General features: G+C 46.4%; 1 protein-coding gene across 1 annotated transcript; it reads left to right on the top strand.

The window, feature by feature from the left end:
• Window positions 1–445: 445 nt before the first annotated feature.
• Window positions 446–21,158, top strand: GTF3C5 (general transcription factor IIIC subunit 5). The gene is made up of 11 exons (XM_054997274.1): window positions 446–706; window positions 2,452–2,668; window positions 3,028–3,226; window positions 6,226–6,421; window positions 7,039–7,143; window positions 9,699–9,813; window positions 13,418–13,498; window positions 16,404–16,501; window positions 17,324–17,406; window positions 18,758–18,900; window positions 19,904–21,158. The coding sequence occupies exons 1-11, from the start codon at window positions 446–448 to the stop codon at window positions 20,053–20,055; spliced, it is 1,650 nt and encodes a 549-aa protein (XP_054853249.1). The 3' UTR covers window positions 20,056–21,158.
• Window positions 21,159–21,218: the final 60 nt, after the last annotated feature.

Raw genomic sequence — 21,218 nt, forward strand, 5'->3', positions numbered from 1 at the left:
TAGAGTCCACCCCCAAAGTAGCCCTTTTCTCCAGGAGAACTGATCTCTGTGGCCTGGAGACCAGATGTAATTCCGGGAGATCTCCAGCCACTACCTGGAGGCTGGCAACCCTAGTTGTTATCCTTTGTGTCTTAGTAGCCCCCTGGAGGTTGGCAAGTGGCAACCCTTGCCTGAATGGAGGCACCCAAGGCGGCCTTGTGTGGAGAAATGGCTCCCGGGGCTGAGGGGGTCTGAAGATCCGCGCTCCAGCCCGTTTATTCCGGCATAAAATGGCGCCGGCCCCTTTTGCGGCCACAGCTTAGCGCGCCGCCTAGCGGGCGTTAGAGGCGGGGCCGCCCTGGAGGCTTTCGCGGCCGGCTTCTCTCTTCCCGCGAACCGTCCCGCTTCTCAACCCCAGCGCCGCCGTGCCGCTAAAAACTACAAATCCCAGAATCCTTCCCGTGACATGCCAGCTTCTTCCGGTCCGTCGGGGGAGCTTCCGGCGGAGTGCTCGTCTGGTAGGAACTTTTCTGTCTCCGGAACCTTAGCGGCCGCTGTCGCGTTGTCGCGTGGGGCTGTCCTTTGGAGGAAAATGGCGGGGGGCGCCGGGGCGGCGACCTCCTCGCTGCGGCGCGACAAGCGGTTGGTGTGCGTGGAGTACCCCGGCGTGGTGCAGGACGTGGGCAAGATGCTGCTGACCTTGGGGGGCGAGGAGGGCGTCTCTCGGGTGAGGGACGGGACCCCCGCTTGGCTCCTCGTCAGCCCCCCCCCCCGCGAAGATTTTGGCAGCTCCTCCCCTCAAGGCCCCGGTTGTGAGGGAGGAGGGGATGGATGGAGCGGCACTCTGCACATGGGCAGGGGAGCGCTTTCTCTCCCCGCCCCATGAATGGCATCAACTGCTTTGAACGCCTCGGGGGAAGGGGTCGGAGGGGAGAGACAGGCTGCTCCCCCCCCCCCCCCACCACCTATGCTTTTCCTTTGAAAGCCAGGCTGGGCTTTTGGAAAGGGAGGAAGGACCATTTTTCTGCTTGCCCCGAGGGGGGAAAATGTTTGTTGTTGGTCAGTCTGATTTAGGCTTGCCAGCCTCCAAGTGGTGGCTGGAGATCTCCAGGAGTTACGATCTCCAGGCCACAGAGATAAGGAGAAAATAGCTGTTTCGGAAGGTGGACTGTATTGCATTATATCACACTGAGGCTTCTCCCTCCGCAAACCTCACCATCTCCTGGCTCCATCCCCCACATCTGCAGGAATTTCACACCCAGGAGCTGGCAACCTTAGATCTGATTCTCCTCAACCAGGTGTTCTGAGGCGCCACCCCAGTTTAGCCTAATCTACCAAGCCACCCCACCCCCCTCGTGGGGCCTAATCTTGCTGACTCTGTAGGGTGGAAGGTATGGAAATCTCTTAGTTAAGAAAGAAGCAAATGGGCTTTTATGTTTCGTGTTTCTTTGCTGATCTGTAAAAGGAAAAGTGGTGGGTCTTCATACTGCTTGCTTGTCTTGGAAGTGCCCACCCTCCCCAACACAGGAAGCCCTTATCTTTAAGTCCCAGATTTCTGGGGTAAAGTGTGCCTCCTGTGTGTGTTTGGGGGCATCCTTTGCCACGATGAATTCTGCTGGTTGGGAACCACAAAAGCTCTGGAGTAAAACCCTACATTAAGTCCTGAATCCTGTCCATCCACTCATCCATATACACCCACACAGGAATGAGCTGAGGTTCAACAAAGTTGGGAGGAATGAGTTTGTATAAAATACACATTTTAAAATGCATTCAACAGAATAGCAATGAAATGCTACATAAAATGGTTATTATGAATAACACACTTGAAAGAGACCATTCCATTTTAGATACCCTTGCTTCACCCCCTTTTCTGATTGCGGAATTTTAGATTATTACCTGGACAGGAGCCTGCTATTTTTGCTTTCATTAATCTGTATAAAGTGACATGAATATCGGTGGTGCTGTATATAAACAAGAGGTTCTTATTCAGCAGGGCAGAAAAATGGAATTCACTGTCCCAAGTTTGGAAGATGGCTGGGAGCTTAAAAAAATATGCAAAGTGTTCTGTGAACAGCACTAGCTATGATAGCTAAATGCTTGGAGAATGTGCACCTCTGAGTACCACTTGCAAAGCACAAATGGTTGCTGGAGTCTGTGGGCTTTCAGAGGCATGTGTCTGACTGCTGTTTGGAAAAAATATAGGATTAAGTGGGCTCTAATCTGGGCAGTTTTTATGTCCTATCATTCAGTGGGATAGCACAGGTGAAAGCTGTCTGTGGACTGGCTCAAGGGTGTCAGCTTACTGCATTTATATATTCTAGGTAATAGGCATACGGTACTTTGAGCGGGGAAATGCTTCCCCTCGAATTGATGTCCTTTGTGGGAGGAGGTCAAGGTAGTTATGGAGGGAGGGTAGCTGTTGTGGATTGGATCTGGCCATTGTTTCTTACGGGCAATGCACATTCTCTTTAGATCTATGCTGACCCTGGCAGGAGGCTTGAGCTCTACTTCCGTCCCAAGGACCCCTACTGCCACCCTGTGTGTGCCAACCGTTTCCCTACATCTTCTATGCTGCTTAAAGTGAAAAGGATGACAAGGAAGAGGCGGACAGAAGCAGGAGATTCTGAGGAAGATGTTAAGTTTGAAGTAGAGATTCTCGGGATTGTTACTACTGTCTATAAGTTTCAAGGTAATAATTTTCTTTTGACCTGCCCGTTACATTTGGACTATATGAAGCTGCCTTATTCTCAGTCAGACTTTTGGCCCTTCTAGTCGAGTATGGTCTCCTCTTGATAGTCAGTGGTTCTCTGGAATCTCAGGATAAGGGTTTTTCCAAACTTGATGCCTAAATTCTGTCCTAAAATGTGCAAATGTAGTGCAACAGGCATTACCTGTGTGACAACAGTTATGCAAATTGACTTTGTGGCAATGTTTAAGTAATACTGAGCAAGGTGTCCGATTCTCTTGTGTCCCCTTTGCTCACTTGTGCAGCGAAATGGAATTTGTCTTGAAGTGGATTCTCACGCTCCTTTCTCTTACCATGTACAGGGATGTCTGATTTCCAGTATTTGGCAGTGCACTCTGGACCCGAGGGCAAGCACACCTCCATGTATGATAAAGTGCTGATGCTCAAGCCAGAGAAAGAAGAATTCTTCATGAGTGACCTGCCGCTGTACATCCCTCCACCCATTTTCTCACGATTGGACACTCCAGTGGATTATCACTATCGGCCAGAAACACAGCATAGGTCAGTGGCTCTCTTGCAATGAGAGCAAATAGACTTAAGAATATGCTTAAGCATAATGATCCTTATCTTAAGGATAAGAAGACAGTCTGCCACTTCCAGCACTAAGCATTTATGATTGGAAGCTGCCAGTGGGCTTTGTCGTTGGCTGCTGTATAGGCGGAAAGTATTTGCTGTCTGGAGATATGCATGGAGGTGCCTGGGTGTGTGTTTCTGTATGCTGAGGAGTTTTAGGAGTGCCTATACTGACTACTGCTATGGAGCCTCTTAATGCGGCCACCTGCCACTGACACTTCCTCCTTTACCTGTTCACTGGCAGCACCTGAGGAACATAGGATGGTTAGGATTTGTTTGTCCCTCTCTGCAACCAGGAGAGGCCAAACTCAGCCAGAGAGTGGGCAAGGGAGTGAGGGGAGGGGTAGAACTATGCAGGCTGGCTTATGACTTGGCAGAGTTCTGTATGGTGTGGCTGGGTAGTCTATATGCGGTATGGTTTTTTTTCTATCAAGCATTCTTGCCCCAGGTAGAGGTTGGGGCTTTTACCAGTGGGTGAGGCTTCCCCACAGTTCTGTATGATTGGAAGACCATCTGCACAAGCAATTCTGCATTGGTATTAAGTGGGGAAGTTATTCCCCATAGTTGCATTTTTGTGACCAGAGTCATTTTTTGAAAAGACTTGTCTTCCTACCTTTTTTCCTGAGGCTGTTAGAGTTAACAATTTCAAGAATTGCCTGTGTATTTGATATGTTTTTCTCCCTTCACCATGAAAATGCATCCTGATATCTCTGAAGTTCTGTAGGTTGGTTTATGTGTGATGAAGGGTTTTTTTGTCTGTGCACTGAATTTTGATTTTAATTTGTATATTTAATTTTTGAGGGGACATTTGTCCTTTCGCTTCTTTAATTTTATCAAGGCAGCCTGCCTGTTTGCATCACAGAGGTGTTTTTCTCTTTTTTTTTTGTGAAACAAGCAAATTCCACTTGAGCAAAGAATGTTTGTAAGTTGTGTATTGATAACTTAAATTACGCACAAGCTTATTAACCTCCCATCCAACGACCTGTATCTTTAAATAACAAACTGGAATATTGTGACAAAGTACTGCACAGAGGGAAAAGTCGAAGAAACTGCTTCATTCTTTAGCAGCGGAACAAGTCAGTAACTAGGACTGGAGAACAGCAGTTATGGGCTCTTGCCAAATCTGCCAAGTTCATTTGTTTATCCGCCTTTAAGCAGACATTTTAAAAGTGAACAACCTGCCCTCTGTTTCCCATGTGGTTCCCTGCATTTCCCTACTGTGATGGCTGGAGCCCTCTGAGCGTCCATAGCAGCTGTCTCGGCATCTTTTATCTTCTTCAGACATACCAGAATGTCGTCTGCTTTTGAACCCAGTCCTAACTCCATTGTTTTTTGTACGACGAGTGGGAGCAAAACAAGATGTGAAGGGAACTAAGTGCTCCTCTTCAAAGAGCCCCCTCTTCTGCGCAGGTGCTCTTGTTCTACCGTACAAATGCCAGGATGTGGACGGTTGCTAGTATCTGGCCCAGATGCTGTGTTATCTCTGAGCCGGCCTTGGCCAGAGGAGACTGCACTGCGTAATCTTGGTTGTGTTTTGATTAGTAGGGGTAACATCTGTAATACCTCCCACAACAGCAGCTTTAATTTTTCTCAACACTGGCCTTCATTTGAGCCAAAAAAGGAGGTAAATATCATCCAGCTGCTCTTTAAGTGATTTGCTCCTTTTTAATGGTCTTCTACCGCTTCCAGTTTCTTGAAAATGTTATATTTTGTTTTGGAAAACATCTTTTACTTGTACAAGTTTTCATGGATTCTAGCTTGTTTCATAGTTAGGTTTTATCCCAAAGGCTCAGGAAGGACAACAAAATAAAAATTAGTAAAAAAAGTGTCAAGGCAGAACTTGTTTGTGCTTGATACACCTGCTGCCCAAAATGTTAAATTCTCTACATCTCTTCCTGAAATGTGCAAGGCAAGCTTTCCCAGGTTTTCCTGCCTGAGTCAGTCACTTATGTGGAATAGGTGAGTGTGTGTGTAAAGAAATGTGCAAAATTATGATGTCAAAACACCAGTCGAGGCCACTGAATGTTTCAGGAAGAGTGGGGAGAAGTTCGGCAGCAGTTCTGTGCTGAGCATTGCATCTAATTCAATGACATTTTCTTTTTTTCCTGACTTGACTTTGAGCTCCAAGTGTTAGTCCAAACAAGTAGTTCTTGCAACATTTCCAAAAAATGCCCATGTTTTGCAAAAATGTTCCCACTACTTTTCAAGGTTTACAAAAGAAGATCAAAGAATATGATAATAATAACTGGAGTTATTTTTGAGTTGCTGAGTTAGAGTAAACGGGCGTTGGGTGTACAGGATTCAGCAGCACGTAGAAAGTGGATGGAACTGGAAAGGAACCACCTCTTTGTTTCACTCCATCCCTGCTTTTCTCCCCCTCTGAAATGCAAAACATTTCCCTTACCTTTTACATTCTTCTTTTTCAATCTTAAAAGAAAATTTCTCTGTCACAATAATATCAGTGCAATGTACCTGCTCACCCCCTCAAATTCATTTTTCTTTTTTAAATGAAGCGAAACAAACATGTGTTTGACTATTACCACCTCACATTAAATAATCAGTGCCTAATGTCCCCCAACTTAAAGTAGCAGGTGAACTTCTGTGTTTGTCAGGTCCTTTCCGAACAGGTTTCATGATTAGGAACAGTGGCCTTATCCTAGTCCACTTCCAAATGTATCATAGCAGCACAGAGAAAATTCGTAATACATTCAACATTGTGCGTTTCACTCTTTCCCCTCAAATGGAACAAAATATGGTTAATGCATCATGAAATGCCATGCTCCTGTTCATTCTCAGCTTCTGGTAGGAGAACAAAACCCCTGTTTATAAATATAATTTGTTCAACTGTAATGCCTGGGCTCTGAAGTATATGCAAAATATGTGAAATAAAATTGGGTTTGCCATCTCTCCCCCGTGCCGTTCCTTAGGGAGGGATATCATAAGCCCCCGGTGTCTAGTGAGAACCTGATCGGACTCAGCCGGGCTCGTCGGCCCCACAACGCTGTCTTTGTCACCTTTGAGGATGAAGAGATCCCTTCGAAACCGCTAGATGCAGCTGAGCAGACTTGGAAGAGAGTTTGCAGCAATGCCGTTGATCACAAAGCAGAGGAAGAACTGAGAAAAGTAGGTTGACGCCGAAGAGTTCTCTTCACACATTGTGTGCTTTGTGTGCATTCCAGTGTAATTTTAAATGGAAGTGTAGAGAAACTCATCAAAGAGCTGGGTTTCCTGCAACTCTGTTGTCAAAGGTATGGCTGGCAGGCAGCAGCCCTGGGTGGGCTGCCATGTAATGGGCAGAGTGGGCCTAAGCCTGTGGAAAGAGTAGAGAAAACAGCAAGGCCTAGGCTGGCACCCACATAGCAAGGCTTCTCTGTTGCCCTGTTATCACCTCTGTGAATACACAGGCATGTGTAGTGGCAATGGGGTGTTGTGTGCACACTTTCCTCCATCAGCTGCCTTCTCTCCTGCTGTTTCACTGGGCAGCTTTCTTTGAAAGTTGATAATCGCTGTTGCGCTAAAGCATTATAACGATCTATTGCCGCAGTCTGCTAGTACGTCTGAATTCCACTTGTTTATTAGGAGCTCACTTGTTTATTAGGACATCACTTCCTTCCCCTGGTTTTTATGCTGCCTTTAAAGGGGCTTCTCAGTGTGATGGTTAACAAGATGGGTTCACATGGATGGGAGGAGTTCCTGTCTTTTTGGTCTGTTCTTTAACACATTCTTGTATTTCTTTTTAGCTCTTTGAGGTCCGTCCTGTCTGGTCTCGCAATGCCGTGAAGGCCAATATTAGCATTCATCCAGACAAACTAAAGTTTCTTCTGCCCTACTTAGCTTATTACATGGTGAGTTCTGTTTTGCCACAGAGTTGGTTCATGTTTCTTTTTCTTCAAAAAATTGGAAACTATCCATCTTCTATATATATATAAAGACAAGTGTCCTGACTGACTCATCAACGCCCAGCCCCAACCCCTGGACCTAGAAACATGAAATTTGGGGAGAACGTTCCTTTCATGATGTAAACACCTACTAAGAAGGGATTTTTAAAAATTCACCCCCTAAGGGGGTAAAAAGGTAAAGGTAGTCCCCTGTGTAAGCACCGAGTCGTTACTGACCCATGGGGGGATGTTGCATCACGACATTTTCTTGGCAGACTTTTTACGGGGTGGTTTGCCATTGCCTTCCCCAGTCCCTAAGGGGGTAAAAGGGGTAAAATGTGTTTTCCCATAGGGATACAGCTTCCTTGTGCAGCTGGCAGGTTGCTGCCTGCTTTTGCCCTGCCCACTGCTAGCTCGGCTGCTCTTCCCTGATCAAGGTCATTTGCAGATGTAGGCTAATTGAGACTCACAACATTCCACACCTCCCCCCCCTCCCCAGAGACAATTGGAACACAGATGTCATTTGCATATGCTGTTTGATTGGTCCTCACCCCCTACATTCTAAAAAGATTGCAGTTGCTATAGGGAGTCAACGACTGTCCTGAGGTCAAATGCACCTCCCAGTCTTCCTCTCAAAGTTCACTAGGGTTGCCAATTTCCCTGTGGGGCCTGGCTGTCCTGTGTAGCTGGCAGGCTTCTGCCTGCTTGCACTCTCCTCTCTCTGATTGGTCAGCTGTGGAACTCTATGTTATGAGGTAAAAATCACGTTAAGGAAAGTAGTTAAATACTGTAGCTAAGCACAGGTAATGAGCTAGTATACTATAAAATAATCTAGCTGGCAATGGGGCAGGTGTTCTGTAGTTGAGGCAGAAATCAGAAATTCTGCCAGAAATCAGGTGGATTAGGAGAAATCTAAAAAAGTGTGCATATTTCCAAAATGTAGGGAAAGTTTACCCTTTGGCTTAGTGATTGTAAGAACCTAGCTTCAACAATTTGGGGAGTGGTATTCTTCTGACCTAGAACATGGGTATAATTGTTAGTCCATTTGTCCAGCTTGCGTGTGTTCCGGGAGAGAGGGGGGGCTGGCACTTGCCCTGCTGGCAGCAAGGTTCCCTGGAAGGCTCCACTAGGTGCTCGGATGGCTGATATCTTCCTGAACCATTCTCGGTATAACTGGCTCTTAGCTTAATGGCACATGAACTGGGTCCACATGGGTTAACTTCCCAAAGCACGAAACAAAGGGAACAAGAATACCAGAGGCTTCTTTTTTTACAATTTATTTTCTATTTCATTTATGCCTTGCCTTTCTCCCCAGTGGGGAACCCAAAGTGACTTACATTGTTCTCCTCATCTCTGTTTTATTCTCACAACAACCACCCTGTGAGGTAGGTTAGGCTGAGAGTGGGTGACTGGACCAAGGTCACCCATTAAGCTTCCGTGGCAGAGTGGGCATTTGAACCTGAAGCTTCCAGATGCTACTGCACCACTCAAACCACTGCACCACACTGGCTCTCAAGCACAATCAACTCTAGTCTCAATGTCTCCTTTTAGCGAGTGCTTATCACAGTTAAGAACTCCCACAGCTGGTCATGCCCAGTTTTAAAGGGGCAAGCAGCCCCTTTACAATGCCAGAAAGGGTGTAGGATGCCTGCAGCTAAATCTGGAAAGTCCTTGATTCAAATCTCCTTGGCTTTAAAATCCTGAGGCAACCTTAAGCAAGGCTTCTTGGCCCTGGCCCCTATCTCAGGGCTCGACAAATTCTAGATGCCAGGGTGCCATAGCACCAAAAATTTTAATTGTGGCCCCTGCCTTTTTCAGCAACTGTTTTATTGTAGTGTATCTCAGTAATCCTCAGTAGTGGTGAAAAATCAGAATATGTTTAGTGATATGACATAAAATGCAGCACAATTTTTTGGGGGTCATTGTTTATATGTTCTCACTAATCACTGATGGTTGGTGAATTCATTGGAGCCAATAATGGATAAGTTAGGTCAGGGTTAGAAGTTAACCTTTTGGTTGTCGTGATGACAACCAGGGTTATCCCATATTTATTTACATACTGCAATACTTTTGTTATAGTTTTACAAAATTATACTGAACCATGAAGAGCTCAGGATTTTGTGGTAGTAATAATTTGAAAATTTGGTCCTTAAAATACAAAACCCTGGAGGTTGAAAAATGACTCCAGCTCCTAAATGTTTGGGCTGTCTCCTAGAGCCAAAGAAAATTGGTCAAGGCAATATGGGAATGATACTGAGCCACCATACAGAATCGTTGTAGGGTCTACTGACAGTGTACATGAAGCACTTGGATATTATCATTAACGAGACAACTAGGTTTTTGCAGCTGTGGGTCCTATATGTGTCGTTCCAGTGACATTTTTGGTCTGGGCCAAGATTGCAGTCCTGGAGTTGTCTGTCTTGGCAAGCTCTTTTGTATTAATTGAGGGCATTAAATCGGAGTTCACTTGGACTTCTCTTCGTAGTCTTTCGTGTAACCATATGTTTTGTGTGCTCCTTTAGGTAACAGGGCCCTGGAGAAGCCTGTGGGTTCGCTTTGCTTACGATCCCCGCAAACATCCAGAAGCAAAGATCTACCAGGTCCTGGATTTCAGAATTCGCTGTGGAATGAAATATGGTAAAAATAGTAACCAGCAGCCAAGGTGCTGTCCTGCTTTATTTTCTGCTCCTCCTTTTGGGGGTCTTGCTTCCTCTTGAGAATTGCCAAGCTCTAAAAGGCCTCTTGCAACTCTGGGCTGCTTAGGAGGGGGAGTTGTGCATGGTGCCCCTCTTCCTCTGGTCACTGCCGCAGTACGGTGGGGATTTGCAGTCCTTGTTGGCAAGCCAGAAAAATCTCAAGAGGCCTCTCAGTGTGTGTGGACTGGGGCAGTTGCCAGCTCTTGCTCCCTTGGTGCTGGGCCCTCTTGTGCTGTTTCACTCAGGCTTCCCTCTTCTCCGCATTTCCGTCCTCCGTTCCCTGTTTGGCCATCCGTTTCATAATTGATGCATTTCCTTCAGCCGCTCTTCTTCCGGATTTCCTGTCCCTCTGTTTCCCAGTCATTTGAGATCTTTCCACACAGACTTCCTCTCCTCCGTTTCCCTCTTGGCCCACACTTGTCCCTCTTGTCCCCGTGCGAAGTTTTCTTCAGTTAAACTCGCCTTCAGTTTCTTTTGGAGAAAGGTGTGGAGAGCCAGTGTTGTGTAGTTGTTGAACTAGGATCTGGGAGACCCCAGTTTGAATCCCCCTCTGCCATGGGCGTTTTCTGCATGACCTTGGGCCATGCTCTCAACCTAACCTACCTCACAAGGTAAGGATAAAATGGAGGAGAGGTGAATGATGTAAGCTCCTTTGGGTCCCTGTTGAGGAGAAAAGTAGGATATAAATGAAGTAAATAAATTACTAAAATTTAGAGGTTTACTTCCATAGCAACGAGAATGAAAGCTGTGCTGAGTTACGTTTGTATCTTCTCACCTGCTCAAGCTTTAAAGAGAGATCTCCCATATTTTCAGATCTGTCTTAGCAACAAGGAGTCCAAACATGCTATTTTTAAAAAAATGCATATGATTCTACCAGCTATTTCATAATTCAGAAGATAACGGCCATATTTATTCTAAGACTATTCCCCCTTCCATTTTGAATTCCAGTTACAGTTTGTCCGTACAGCTGTACTGTACAGCTTATTTCTGTGGTGTGCATGTGCTAGAATATCTTCTAAAATCCTTCCCCATCACCACTGTTGGCTGAGCTGATATGTCAAGAGATGTCCATGGACATTCTCTCCTCCGTGGCATCCAGTCTTCCTGCCCTTTAGACGGTGTGTTCCCCTGAGGGAGCTTCGATCAGCTGATAAGAAATTGCTGGGAGTCCCTGGCCCCAGGGAGGCTCGCCTGGCCTTGACCAGAGCCAGAGCCCTTTTGGTCCTGGCATCAGCCTGGAGGAGCTCTGCCTGTTGAGACCCAGTCCCAACAACGTTTATCATCTTTTCACCAGGCCTGCAAGACAGGGAGGTCCCGCCAGGCTTGTGGTTGGAGCTGGTCCGTGGATGAGCCTTCCGGCTGGCCACCTAGGCCACCTTCCCCGTTTTTTCTCTTTTCCATCAGCTGGGCAATTGTTGTCCCTACCTCCCAGCCACAGGAACATTTTAGAAGTGTTTTATTGGGGCTGGGTAATATGGGCTGCCACTTAGTGCTGTTTTTTACTACTGAATTGTGTTTTTATGGTTTTAAATGGAAATTTTGATGTAGATTAAAACTTTGTTGCCATCTGCTCTGAGCCCACTTGTGAGGAGAGCAGACTATAAGTTAAATAAATAATAATAGAAGCTTCCTTTTTCATATGGTCAGGGGAAAGTTCCCCATTCCACAATGCAGGCCCCCCCAGCCCCCCGGCTATAAACCAGCCTTTCCACTTTTTGGGGAGAAGAGGGCATTTATCTAGCTGGGAATGGTCCCAGTTTTCCAGGCCTCGATGTGGAGAGCTTTTACTCCAGATCTGTTCCCCACACCCTAGTGAACAAACACTTTTGCTGCCTCTGCCAGTGATCAAAAGGGAGCTGCTGCCCGTCCTACAGTTTAGCCTCCCTTTATTTCCAAAAAACCCAGTACAGGGCTCCTCCCCCCTCCCACAAGCATAAACTCCTCCATTATGGGATTTGTTTGACTTCTCTTTGTCCCTTGGTTAAAGAGGACTGGACTAGTCCTTTATGTTGGAGTACAGCGACCACTGTATGGCACCGATTTAAAAAAATCTTCGGGTAGTAAAAAGATTCCAGTAAAAAATGGGTGGATGAGAAAATGTCCATTAACTGCTGCTAAGATGTTTCCCCAGTTTGCCCCTAATGTTGGAAGGAGTGGTGAGGTGTGAAGAGGGTTGGACTAGGGCTGTGGAAACTCACTAGGTGACCTTTGCCCAGTTTTTCTCATCCTAAGTTACCTCACAGGATTGTCGTAAGGATAAAATGGCAGGGAGGTGTAGCTCCTGCATTCACCCTTTCTCTGTCAGGCCCTTATGCACTGAATGAACGCATACCAAAGGACCTTGATCTTAACCACACCCTTCTAGTAGCAAGGAGTTTGTATTGCTTACAGGACCACGCCCCTCACATTACTCCAAGGAGCCCCTTTTGTGTCTCAGGCCACCCACCCTCCGTCTGTCTGCATCCTAGCAGCTTCCGCATTTGGGAGCGAACAGCAGCATGCTGGGTGGATTGATTGCTCTTTTGGTTGGATCTGGTTTTAAAATGGATGCTATTTGTAGCATCTCTCCCCTCCATTCTTTTTTTGTGTGTGTGTGCAGCTTTTAGTATAAAGGACTTATAGGGGGACATCTTATTTTCCTTCCCTGAAAGCCCCCCTAGCCTCTCCCATTTTCCTGTGTCCTTCTCTTCTACCCACCAACTTACCTGTTATCTGCCCTCATCTTCAGCTGGATTTATTATTTATTTACCTCATTTATACTGTGCCTTTATCTGCAGTGGAGACCCAAACAACTTACATTATTCAACTGTCCTCAGGTTTTTGGAAAGATCGGTCTTTTCTCTTCATGGCTCTGTCTCCAGATTTAAGAATCCATAGATGTGTCCATGTTGAGATATATTTATGTGCATGCCTGATAGATACTTCTGTTGAAATAAGCTCTGACTCACAAAAGATTATTCAGGAATACATTTTTTAGTTTTTAAAGTGCCCCTGGATTGCCTGTAGTTGGTTTTCCAGCTGAGATCAAATCTGCACAAACCGGTTCCAGAACCTTAACCTGGCTTCTAAGCATCAGCAAATGATGCCATTTCCCTCCCCCCCTGTTGCTTGTGGAGTGAAGAGTTAACTCCCTAAGCTTTGCACACAAATCCATTGTCTAATGCAGTGGCATTCAAATGTTGTGCCATCAGGGCACTCTCTCCGCATCACTGTCTGGTGAGGGACTCTGATACGTGTGTGCTACTGAATCCTTGCATGTTGCGGGGGATTCTGGGAAGGGTTTATGTCACCACTTGAAATAACCTGAACATCTACTGCTGGCATGTGGCAAGGGATGCTGGCAGGACTGGCCACGCTGTCTTCCGGGCCAAGCTGTCTCACTGCTATTACTTGTAAGTGACATTGAAAACCTCTTCTGTGATGTTGCAGTTGGATCTGGAGCCCTTGGTTTCTTGATCTCTGACACTACTGAGTCAGCCAAGTGCCAGCTTCTGGAGGTGCTCTTCCTCATCTCTTCTTCCCTTACAAAAATGTGTTTCCTGTAGGATATGCTCCGAATGACATGCCAGTAAAAGCAAAACGCAGCACGTACAACTACAGCCTGCCCATCACTGTGAAAAAGCCAGGTATGCTCTGCGAGCACAAGGTAAAGGGAGGGGGAGGGAATAGTGGCTTGTTTGATGTTTTGGGCTCTTGCAAGAAATGTGTATGCTGAGACTTCTGTTCGCCATTAATGGGGCACTTGAGCTGCCATGTTGCAGTCTGTGAATGAGATTAGCATAGGGATTTGAAGAGCTGGGGAGGGGGAATCACAGAGTTGGAAGGGGCCATACTGACCTTCTAGTCCAACCCCCTGCCCAATACAGGATGAGCCTAAAGCATCCCTGACCAATATTCATCCAGCCTGTTCTTGAAAACTGCCAGTGAAGGGGACCTCACCTAGGCAGCTGATTCCACCTTTGAACTACTCTGACCATGAAAGTTTTTCCTAATATCCAGCCGGTACCTTTGTGCATGTAATTTAAGCCCGTTGCTTCGAGTCCTATCCTCTGCTGCCAAGTGGAACAACTCCTTGCCCTCCTCCAAATGACAGCTTTTCAAATATTTAAAGAGAGCAATCATGTCCCCCCTCAATCTCCTCTTCTCCAAACTAAACATTCTCAAGGCCCTCAGCCTTTCCTCATAGGGCTCAGTCTCCAGATCCCTGATCATCTTCGTCGCTCTCTTTCGCACCCTCTCTATTTTGGCCACATCCTTTTTGAAGTGAGGCCTCCAGAACTGCACACAGTACTCCAGGTGCAGCCTGACCAGGGCAGTATAGAGATGGACTATGACCTCCTGTGATTTCGATGCAATGACCCTTTTGATACAACCCAAGACTGAGTTTGCCTTTTTTGCCACTGCATCACACTGACTGCTCATATTTAGTTTACAGTCCACTCTTGCTCCAAGATCTCTTTCACATACACTACTACCCAGAAATGTATCCCCCATCCTTTATTTGTGCTTCCCATTTTTGTGGCCCAGATGTACTACTGTGCACTTATCTATGTTGAATTGCATCCTGTTCGCAAACGCCCACTTCTCCAGAGTATTCAGGTCTTGTTGAATGTTAACTCTATCTTCTTGGGTGTTTGCCACTCCTCCCAATTTGGTATCATCAGCAAATTTAATGACTAGCCCGTTTACCCCTTCATCCAGATCATTGATAAAAACATTGAAAAGGCTTTTGGGAAAGTGCCTGTGGGTTTTGTTTTTAATTTATTTATTTTTGGGGGGAGGATCCCTCCTCCCATTTTTCTGTTGGAAAAATTGGAAATGGCGAGGACTGTTTAAAAACAGCTCCTGTGAAATATTTTCTCCTTTGGACGGAATGGAATTCAGCATGCATAACTGCAGCATGAAGATTATGTAAGATGATGTGTAGCATTAGATAATTCCTGTGAATGTTGTAGATGTAGAGCGATTTGGGATTCTGATTCAGAAAACACACCCGAATCGGACCCGATTAGGAAAGATTTGGGATTGCTGGCCCTATTCGGAAACCAGAGCTTTCTGAAGCGATTAGGATCGCTTCAGAAAGGTTCAAGTCAAACTCCAGCACTGCTTTCTTCAGCTGAAGCAAATGGCAGCGGTTGAAAGTTAAAGCACCCCTTTCCGAAGGGTTGCTTTCAAACCCTGGTGCCGGTTGCTTCAGCTGACAGGCAGGGAAACCCAAATCTTTTTTTGTTGCACACCCCTACACAGCACATTTTCAAGTGTATAAGTGATTGTCTTCATTTGACTCATGTTTACAATACACTGTTGACTAGTTCAGTGTTACAAAGCTGATTCATCCTGTGCTGTGCCAGCTGCACTGGCTCCCAGTGGAGTTCCGGATCTGGTTCAAGGTGTTAACCTTGGTGTTTAAAGCCCTTCACGTACTGGGACCTGCATACCTGTGGGACCGCTTCTTCCATTACGTCCCCTGCAGGGCATTGCATTCTGCAGACAAGTAACTCCTGGTGGTCCCCGGCCCAAAGGACATCCGTCTGGCCTCAACCAGGGCCAGGGCTTTTTCTGCCCTAGCCCTGGCCTGGTGGAACGCTCTCCTGGCCCCTGCAGGACCTGTTACAGTTCCGCAGAGCCTGTAAAACGGAGATGTTCCACCGGACCTTTGGCTGAGTGCCAGCGGGCGTCCCCCTTCTTCCATCTATTCTTCCATCTAAGACCACCACTTTTTCTGGGGCTGCCCTTGGCCATCTACTATGTCCATATACAGACTCTCAAATATTTATTTAAATAGGCTGCACCTGAACTATTTTAATGACTTTTTAAAGATTATTATTGATTTTATGGTTTTGTGACTAGTTCACTGTGTTTTATGAACGTTGTTAGCTGCCCTGAACCGATTTGTGGGGTGGGCGGGGTATAAATCAAATAAATAAATAATAAATAATTCTGCTTGCCGTGTTACAATTGTATGAGACTTTCTTTACTATGAACTTTTTATTATCTATTTTCAGTTTTTTATTTTCCCCTTATGAGTGCTAAGGTAGCAGAAGAATGCAGTAGTTTCCATCTCTCTCGTTAGACTCAGAGTATTCTCTGACTTTTTGCTTGTAGCAAGTTATTTATACTTCTAAATTCCAAAAATATGTAATTGCTAAGTAAATTATAAATGATGCTTTTTATTTTGTTAAAGAAGTACAACTATTTTAAATGTAAGAAAGTATTTAAGGTTTTCTCCTAAACAAAAAATAAAACATTGATGTTTTTTCCCATCACTTTCAAATTCCCAGGAATGCTATGCCTCCAGATGAGTAGGAAAATTGTCTTTTTGGAAAATTTTGGGGAAAATTTGACTCCATCTCAACTTTGTCTGTTGTTGGCAAGCTTTTGTTGTACTCAGGAAGGTGGCTGTGCTGGGGGCTTCTAGCCGCAAAGAGTTTCTTTTCCTAATACGAATTTAAAGAGAGAAGGAAGGAACTGCATTGCACAGTGTCCCAGGTGTCCTAATGTAATTTGGGCCTTTTCTCCTGTCCCTTTCAGCGACTCACACAGTTGGCATCCAGGACCTCAAGCAAGGGCTGAGCACATCCGGGACACCCAGCCCCAGAAAGCCAGCTTTTAGCAAGTACAAACTGAAGGTAGATCTTGCTGGCAGCGTGCGTGTCCTTCTTTCACTCTTTCTTGTCCTGAAGTCATCGGAAGAAGATGCAGTTCTGGACAGTGACCTTTTGTGACTTACGGATTGACTAGAGGCTTTAAATTGTGACCAGTCCACAGAATCTCTCTTGGGGCTTCCAGTTCCTGAGCTTGGTCACTGAAAATAGGAATTCAGGGGCAGGGAGGGGGTCGCTGGTTAGCATAAGCATACCTGATGCAGGGGCATTGCTTCTGGGTGGGGTTAGGCCTGTAATAGTTTGATGACGCATGCTGCTGTGGTGTAGATAGACAGCTCAGGTAGAGTGGGAAACCATCCATGGGAAACCACTGGGAATCTGCTCCCTTTCCCAGTTGATGTGGGCTTTTTTGGAAGGAGACGGGGCCAGGGTAGAAGCATAATAAACCTCTTGTAGTTTCCCAGACTGGCATGCGTATGTGTGAGTGAGGACCCAAAGGGGTGCGGAGATGCAAGACAAAGGTGTTTGGGAAGGGAGGGATGGTCTGGCTGGCCAAGGAGATCTCCTGCCTGGGTTCATGAGGGAGAATGGGCTGCCAAAGGTGAATAGGAAGGATGAGATGATGGACAGCGTCCCTGCCTTCTGCCACCCTGAGCTGAGGCCTTCCCCAGTAGAAAAGCCACTGGGGTGAAACACTACCTGGGAACCCTCGATGCTTCTGCAGGAAGAAATACTTTGGTCTTCAAGGTGCCACTGGACGCTGGCCTATTTTGCTGCTCCACAAGAACCAAGCCACCCATCTGGAGCCCCTAATATTCTTTCTCTTCTCTTTGCCCCCCCCCCCAGGACTCAATTTATATCTTCCGAGAAGGCTCCCTTCCTCCCTATCGACAGATGTTCTACCAGCTGTGTGACTTGAATGTGGAATGGTACGTACACCGATTCTCAGAACCTGCTTTATTGATTTAATACAATTCGTTCTCTTGCTGCTGTCTGCCTGGACCTCATAAGATCCAGCAGAAACCTTGTTGCTGTTTATGGATCCTTCTCTCTACAGTTGCTGTCCAGGCAAAATATATTATTCTCTTGTGACAGTTAAGGACAGTGGCAAAGCATTAATGGAGGACAACTTGAGGTTTCTATTTGCTCAATATAGAATTGGTAGCAGACAGGAATATTTCAGCATCGCATTGCTGTGGGAATATCTGCCTATCTAAATGCTTGTTCCCAAAATTTTGGTCCCATTCTACCGTAAGCAAAAAGCCCAGAATAGGACAAGCAGGGGGCTTGCGAGGACTTGCAGGAGGGGCCTCCTTTTCCCTTCCCCCGCTATTTCCCTGAAAGCCACCATGACCTCTCCACCTTTTCTGCTTCCTGTACTCCTTCCCACCCACTTGCCAGCCTACCTTTATCTGCTCCGCTGTCTTCAGCTTTTCCTCTTTCCCCCAGCAGTCTTTGTCCGAGAAAACTGTTGCCCACTTGGATGGTGCTGCGCCCAGTTGAAGAATGGGCAACCCACAAAGCCTTAAAGGGGAGCCTCATCTTCTCTTTCTCTTCTTTGAAAGCTCCTGTAGCCTTTTCCCTGATTCCTCCTCTCCTCCCTACCAACCAGCTAACCTACCTTCATCTGCCTTCCTGTCTTCTGCTTTCCCACCTACCCCCCACCCCCTGCAGTCTGGGAAACCTTTGTGCAGTTCCCACCACTGGGCTGGGCTAGGCCCTGTTGTGGGGTGGCGGTTCCTGGGCTGGGCTCAGTGGCAATGCGCTCTATGTGAGGCTGTCCTTGGAGACTACCTGGAAGGTACAATTGGCACAGAATGCGGCAGTCTTGTTCCATCTACACTGGCTCCCAGTTTGCTTCCAGGCCCAATTCAAGGTGCTGGAATACCTTGTGAGGTAGGTTAGGCTCAGAGTTTGTGACTGGCCCGTGGCCACCCAGTGGGGAACCAAACTGGGTTGCCCAGATCCTAGTCTAGTACTCTAAACACACCGGCTCTGAAGTAGATGCAAACTGGGTTTGCCTCTGTTCTGGTTTACTGGCCGCTCCCATCACTGCTTGGGGTTTTGATTACTCACTGAACCCCAAAAATCCTGTCCAAGGGAGCCCTGGACATTTAAAAATCTGGAGCAGCTGAGTTGATGGGTTGCCCTGCTGGCTAAGCACATCCAGACATGAAGAGTCTTTGCCTTTTTCAACCTAGAGCTCTTTTCCTTGGTCTGTTGATGAGCAGGGCCAGCCTTGCAGGTGCAGGTGTGAGCCTGAGGTGGGTCTGTGTTCAGCTTGCAGAAGATCATCCATAGGAATGACAGCATGGAGGCGCTCTGCACAGAGAGGGATGGCTGGTGCCTTCCCAAGACCAGTGACGACCTGCGGGATACCATGTCCCTCATGATCAAGCAGCTCATCCGCTCCAAAAGGCCCGGTAAGGTCCTCCTCCTCCGCACTTCGGTTCTCACCTTCTTGTGCCTCCTTCCCCCCCGTTTTACACTTGCCCTCCTTTCCTGTGTGCCTTTTGCGGGAACACTCGTCCTTTGACAGAGGCCTCATTGTGTCCGGTGACCTCTTCAAGAGGCGCTGTCAAGATTTCTCTTTATGTTCTGGTCTGTCCTGCAGGGCAGGGTTCCCTACTCTGTCGTCCTGCTCCTTTTTAACTGTTGTAAGACACTTTCTGCCTGCAGATGCTTAATAAGTTAGACATACACAGTCTCTTGCAGTAATACCCCCAAATTTGGAGTTTCTAGGCTCAGAGTAGGGTGGAGGAGTAGGAAAAAAATGATAGACTAGTGGGGCACATTGCAGGTGTGGAGGGCTATGATGTTGGGGGCACTAACCTCGCTTTTCTTCCTGCATGCTTCAATAATCCTCACAACAGTAGCGAGTCTGTCAGATATGTCCATACTGTTCGTTTGCGAATGGATCCAGCGTCTTGCCAAAGTCCACCTGTGGAGATTTGAACTCATATCCTCTTTCCTGCTATGATGCTATATCTGCAGCCCTTCTTGCATTTTCTGATGTCATAACAAAACCAGCCCAAGTGTGTTTAATTCTCTAACTTCACCAGTTGGAGAGAACTTCTGTGGAGTTGATGGTCACAACTGTCTCGATATCTTGAAAGCTTCCACCCTTGATTAATTTCTAACAGATTGCAGTTTTGGGACTCTTAATGAATGAACAAGTGACAGTAAGATGGCAAAATCAAAAAGAATCCAGTAGCACCTTTAAGACTAACCAATTTTATTGTAGCAAAATTGGTTAGTCTTAAAGGTGCTACTGGACTCTTTTTGATTTTGCTACCACAGACTAACACGGCTAACTCCTCTGTATCTATGACCATAGTAAGATGGCAGACTCCAGTAGCCTTTCCCCAGCATGCATTGGAGATCTCAGGTGCTCAGTACTCTGTCCTTTTCTCCCATTTGTTTCAGCTCTGTTCACAAGGACGTCAAATGCCGATGACAGCAAAGAGCAACTAACTTTTGAGTCTGGGGAGGAAGAGGAGGAAGAGGAGGAGGAAGAATTCAAGCCCTCAGATGGGAGTGAAAATGAAATGGAAACGGAGATTTTGGACTATGTATAATTCCCCCAGAGCTGACCTTTTGGGCCTCTTGCTAAGGCAGGCTCTGTCTTCCCCCATTTTTGTGAGCCTGCTTGGTCTGCAGACGTGATCTGGTGTGTGCAGATCCATCTCTGTCTTTTTGTGGGCTGGGCTGTGCCCATAACCATTCTCAACGTAGGCCACCTTTGGGTTTCTTCTAAGCTTGGAGTTAGTGGCCTCTGACCCTAAGCCAGGATGTTGTCATGTCCCCCTTGGGTCTTGCTCTTTCTTCTGCTTCCTGTCTTCGCAAGGACTCGTCATCCACAGCAGCCTGAATTCGCTTCCTTCTCTGTGCTGCTTCTCAGCATGCTGTTGCCTCGGATCAGTGTGGGCTGAGGAGGACATCAGATTCTGACTCTTGCAGATGTGCTCAAAGGCAGCTGTTGTGGGAGTCCTGCTGATGTCTGTCCTCGAGACCACTGAAAACTGGCAGAGGACGTGACGGCAGTGCTTTTGCTGGGCGGGCCACATGGACAGAGCTGGTCAAAACAAAGCAGTTTGAGGTCTCTTTTATGGAGACTCCGGTGTGTACTTGTGACTCCCTTGTTTTTGAAAACAAACTGGGCCTCGAAAACCTGCTCTTGTCTTGATGTTGTTTTTCCTTTGGAATAAAACTTTGTTTTGCGTCTCCAAAAACATTTTGTTAATTGGCATTTTTTTCAAAGGTTTTAATCCATATAGCTAGAAGGGTTTGAAATCTCAAACTGGCAAAGTGGCAAGTGTTTGGGTTGGTTTTTGGTCCTGCAGAACTTCTGGACATTCCCCGTGGTTGAATTGTGTAGAATGTGAAATATACTAACACCTTTTAATTTGCATAATATATAATGAATGCATTATTTCAATTCAGAAAGCAGGTTTTTTTAAAGCATCTGGCACGCTTCCCTTTGTCCTGGATGTGCTTTTGCACCTGGTTCTGTTGAGCAAGGAGTTAAGAGGAAATGGAAGCCTGGAGCTGGTTCTCCACTTGAAACCAGCCGGGTTTAAGCAGAACTGGAAACACTCCCAGTGTCGCGTTGCTAAGTCACTTACGGATTTGATGCTGCTGGCACTTGACATACTGATGCAGGCAGACCTCTGCGGCACAGGTATGTTGATGGAATTTGGAGCTTTCTCCAAAAGATGTAATGCTGTTACTTGGACTTAAT

This window comes from Eublepharis macularius, chromosome 14 (assembly GCF_028583425.1).
Source record: "Eublepharis macularius isolate TG4126 chromosome 14, MPM_Emac_v1.0, whole genome shotgun sequence".
Taxonomy (NCBI): domain Eukaryota; kingdom Metazoa; phylum Chordata; class Lepidosauria; order Squamata; family Eublepharidae; genus Eublepharis; species Eublepharis macularius.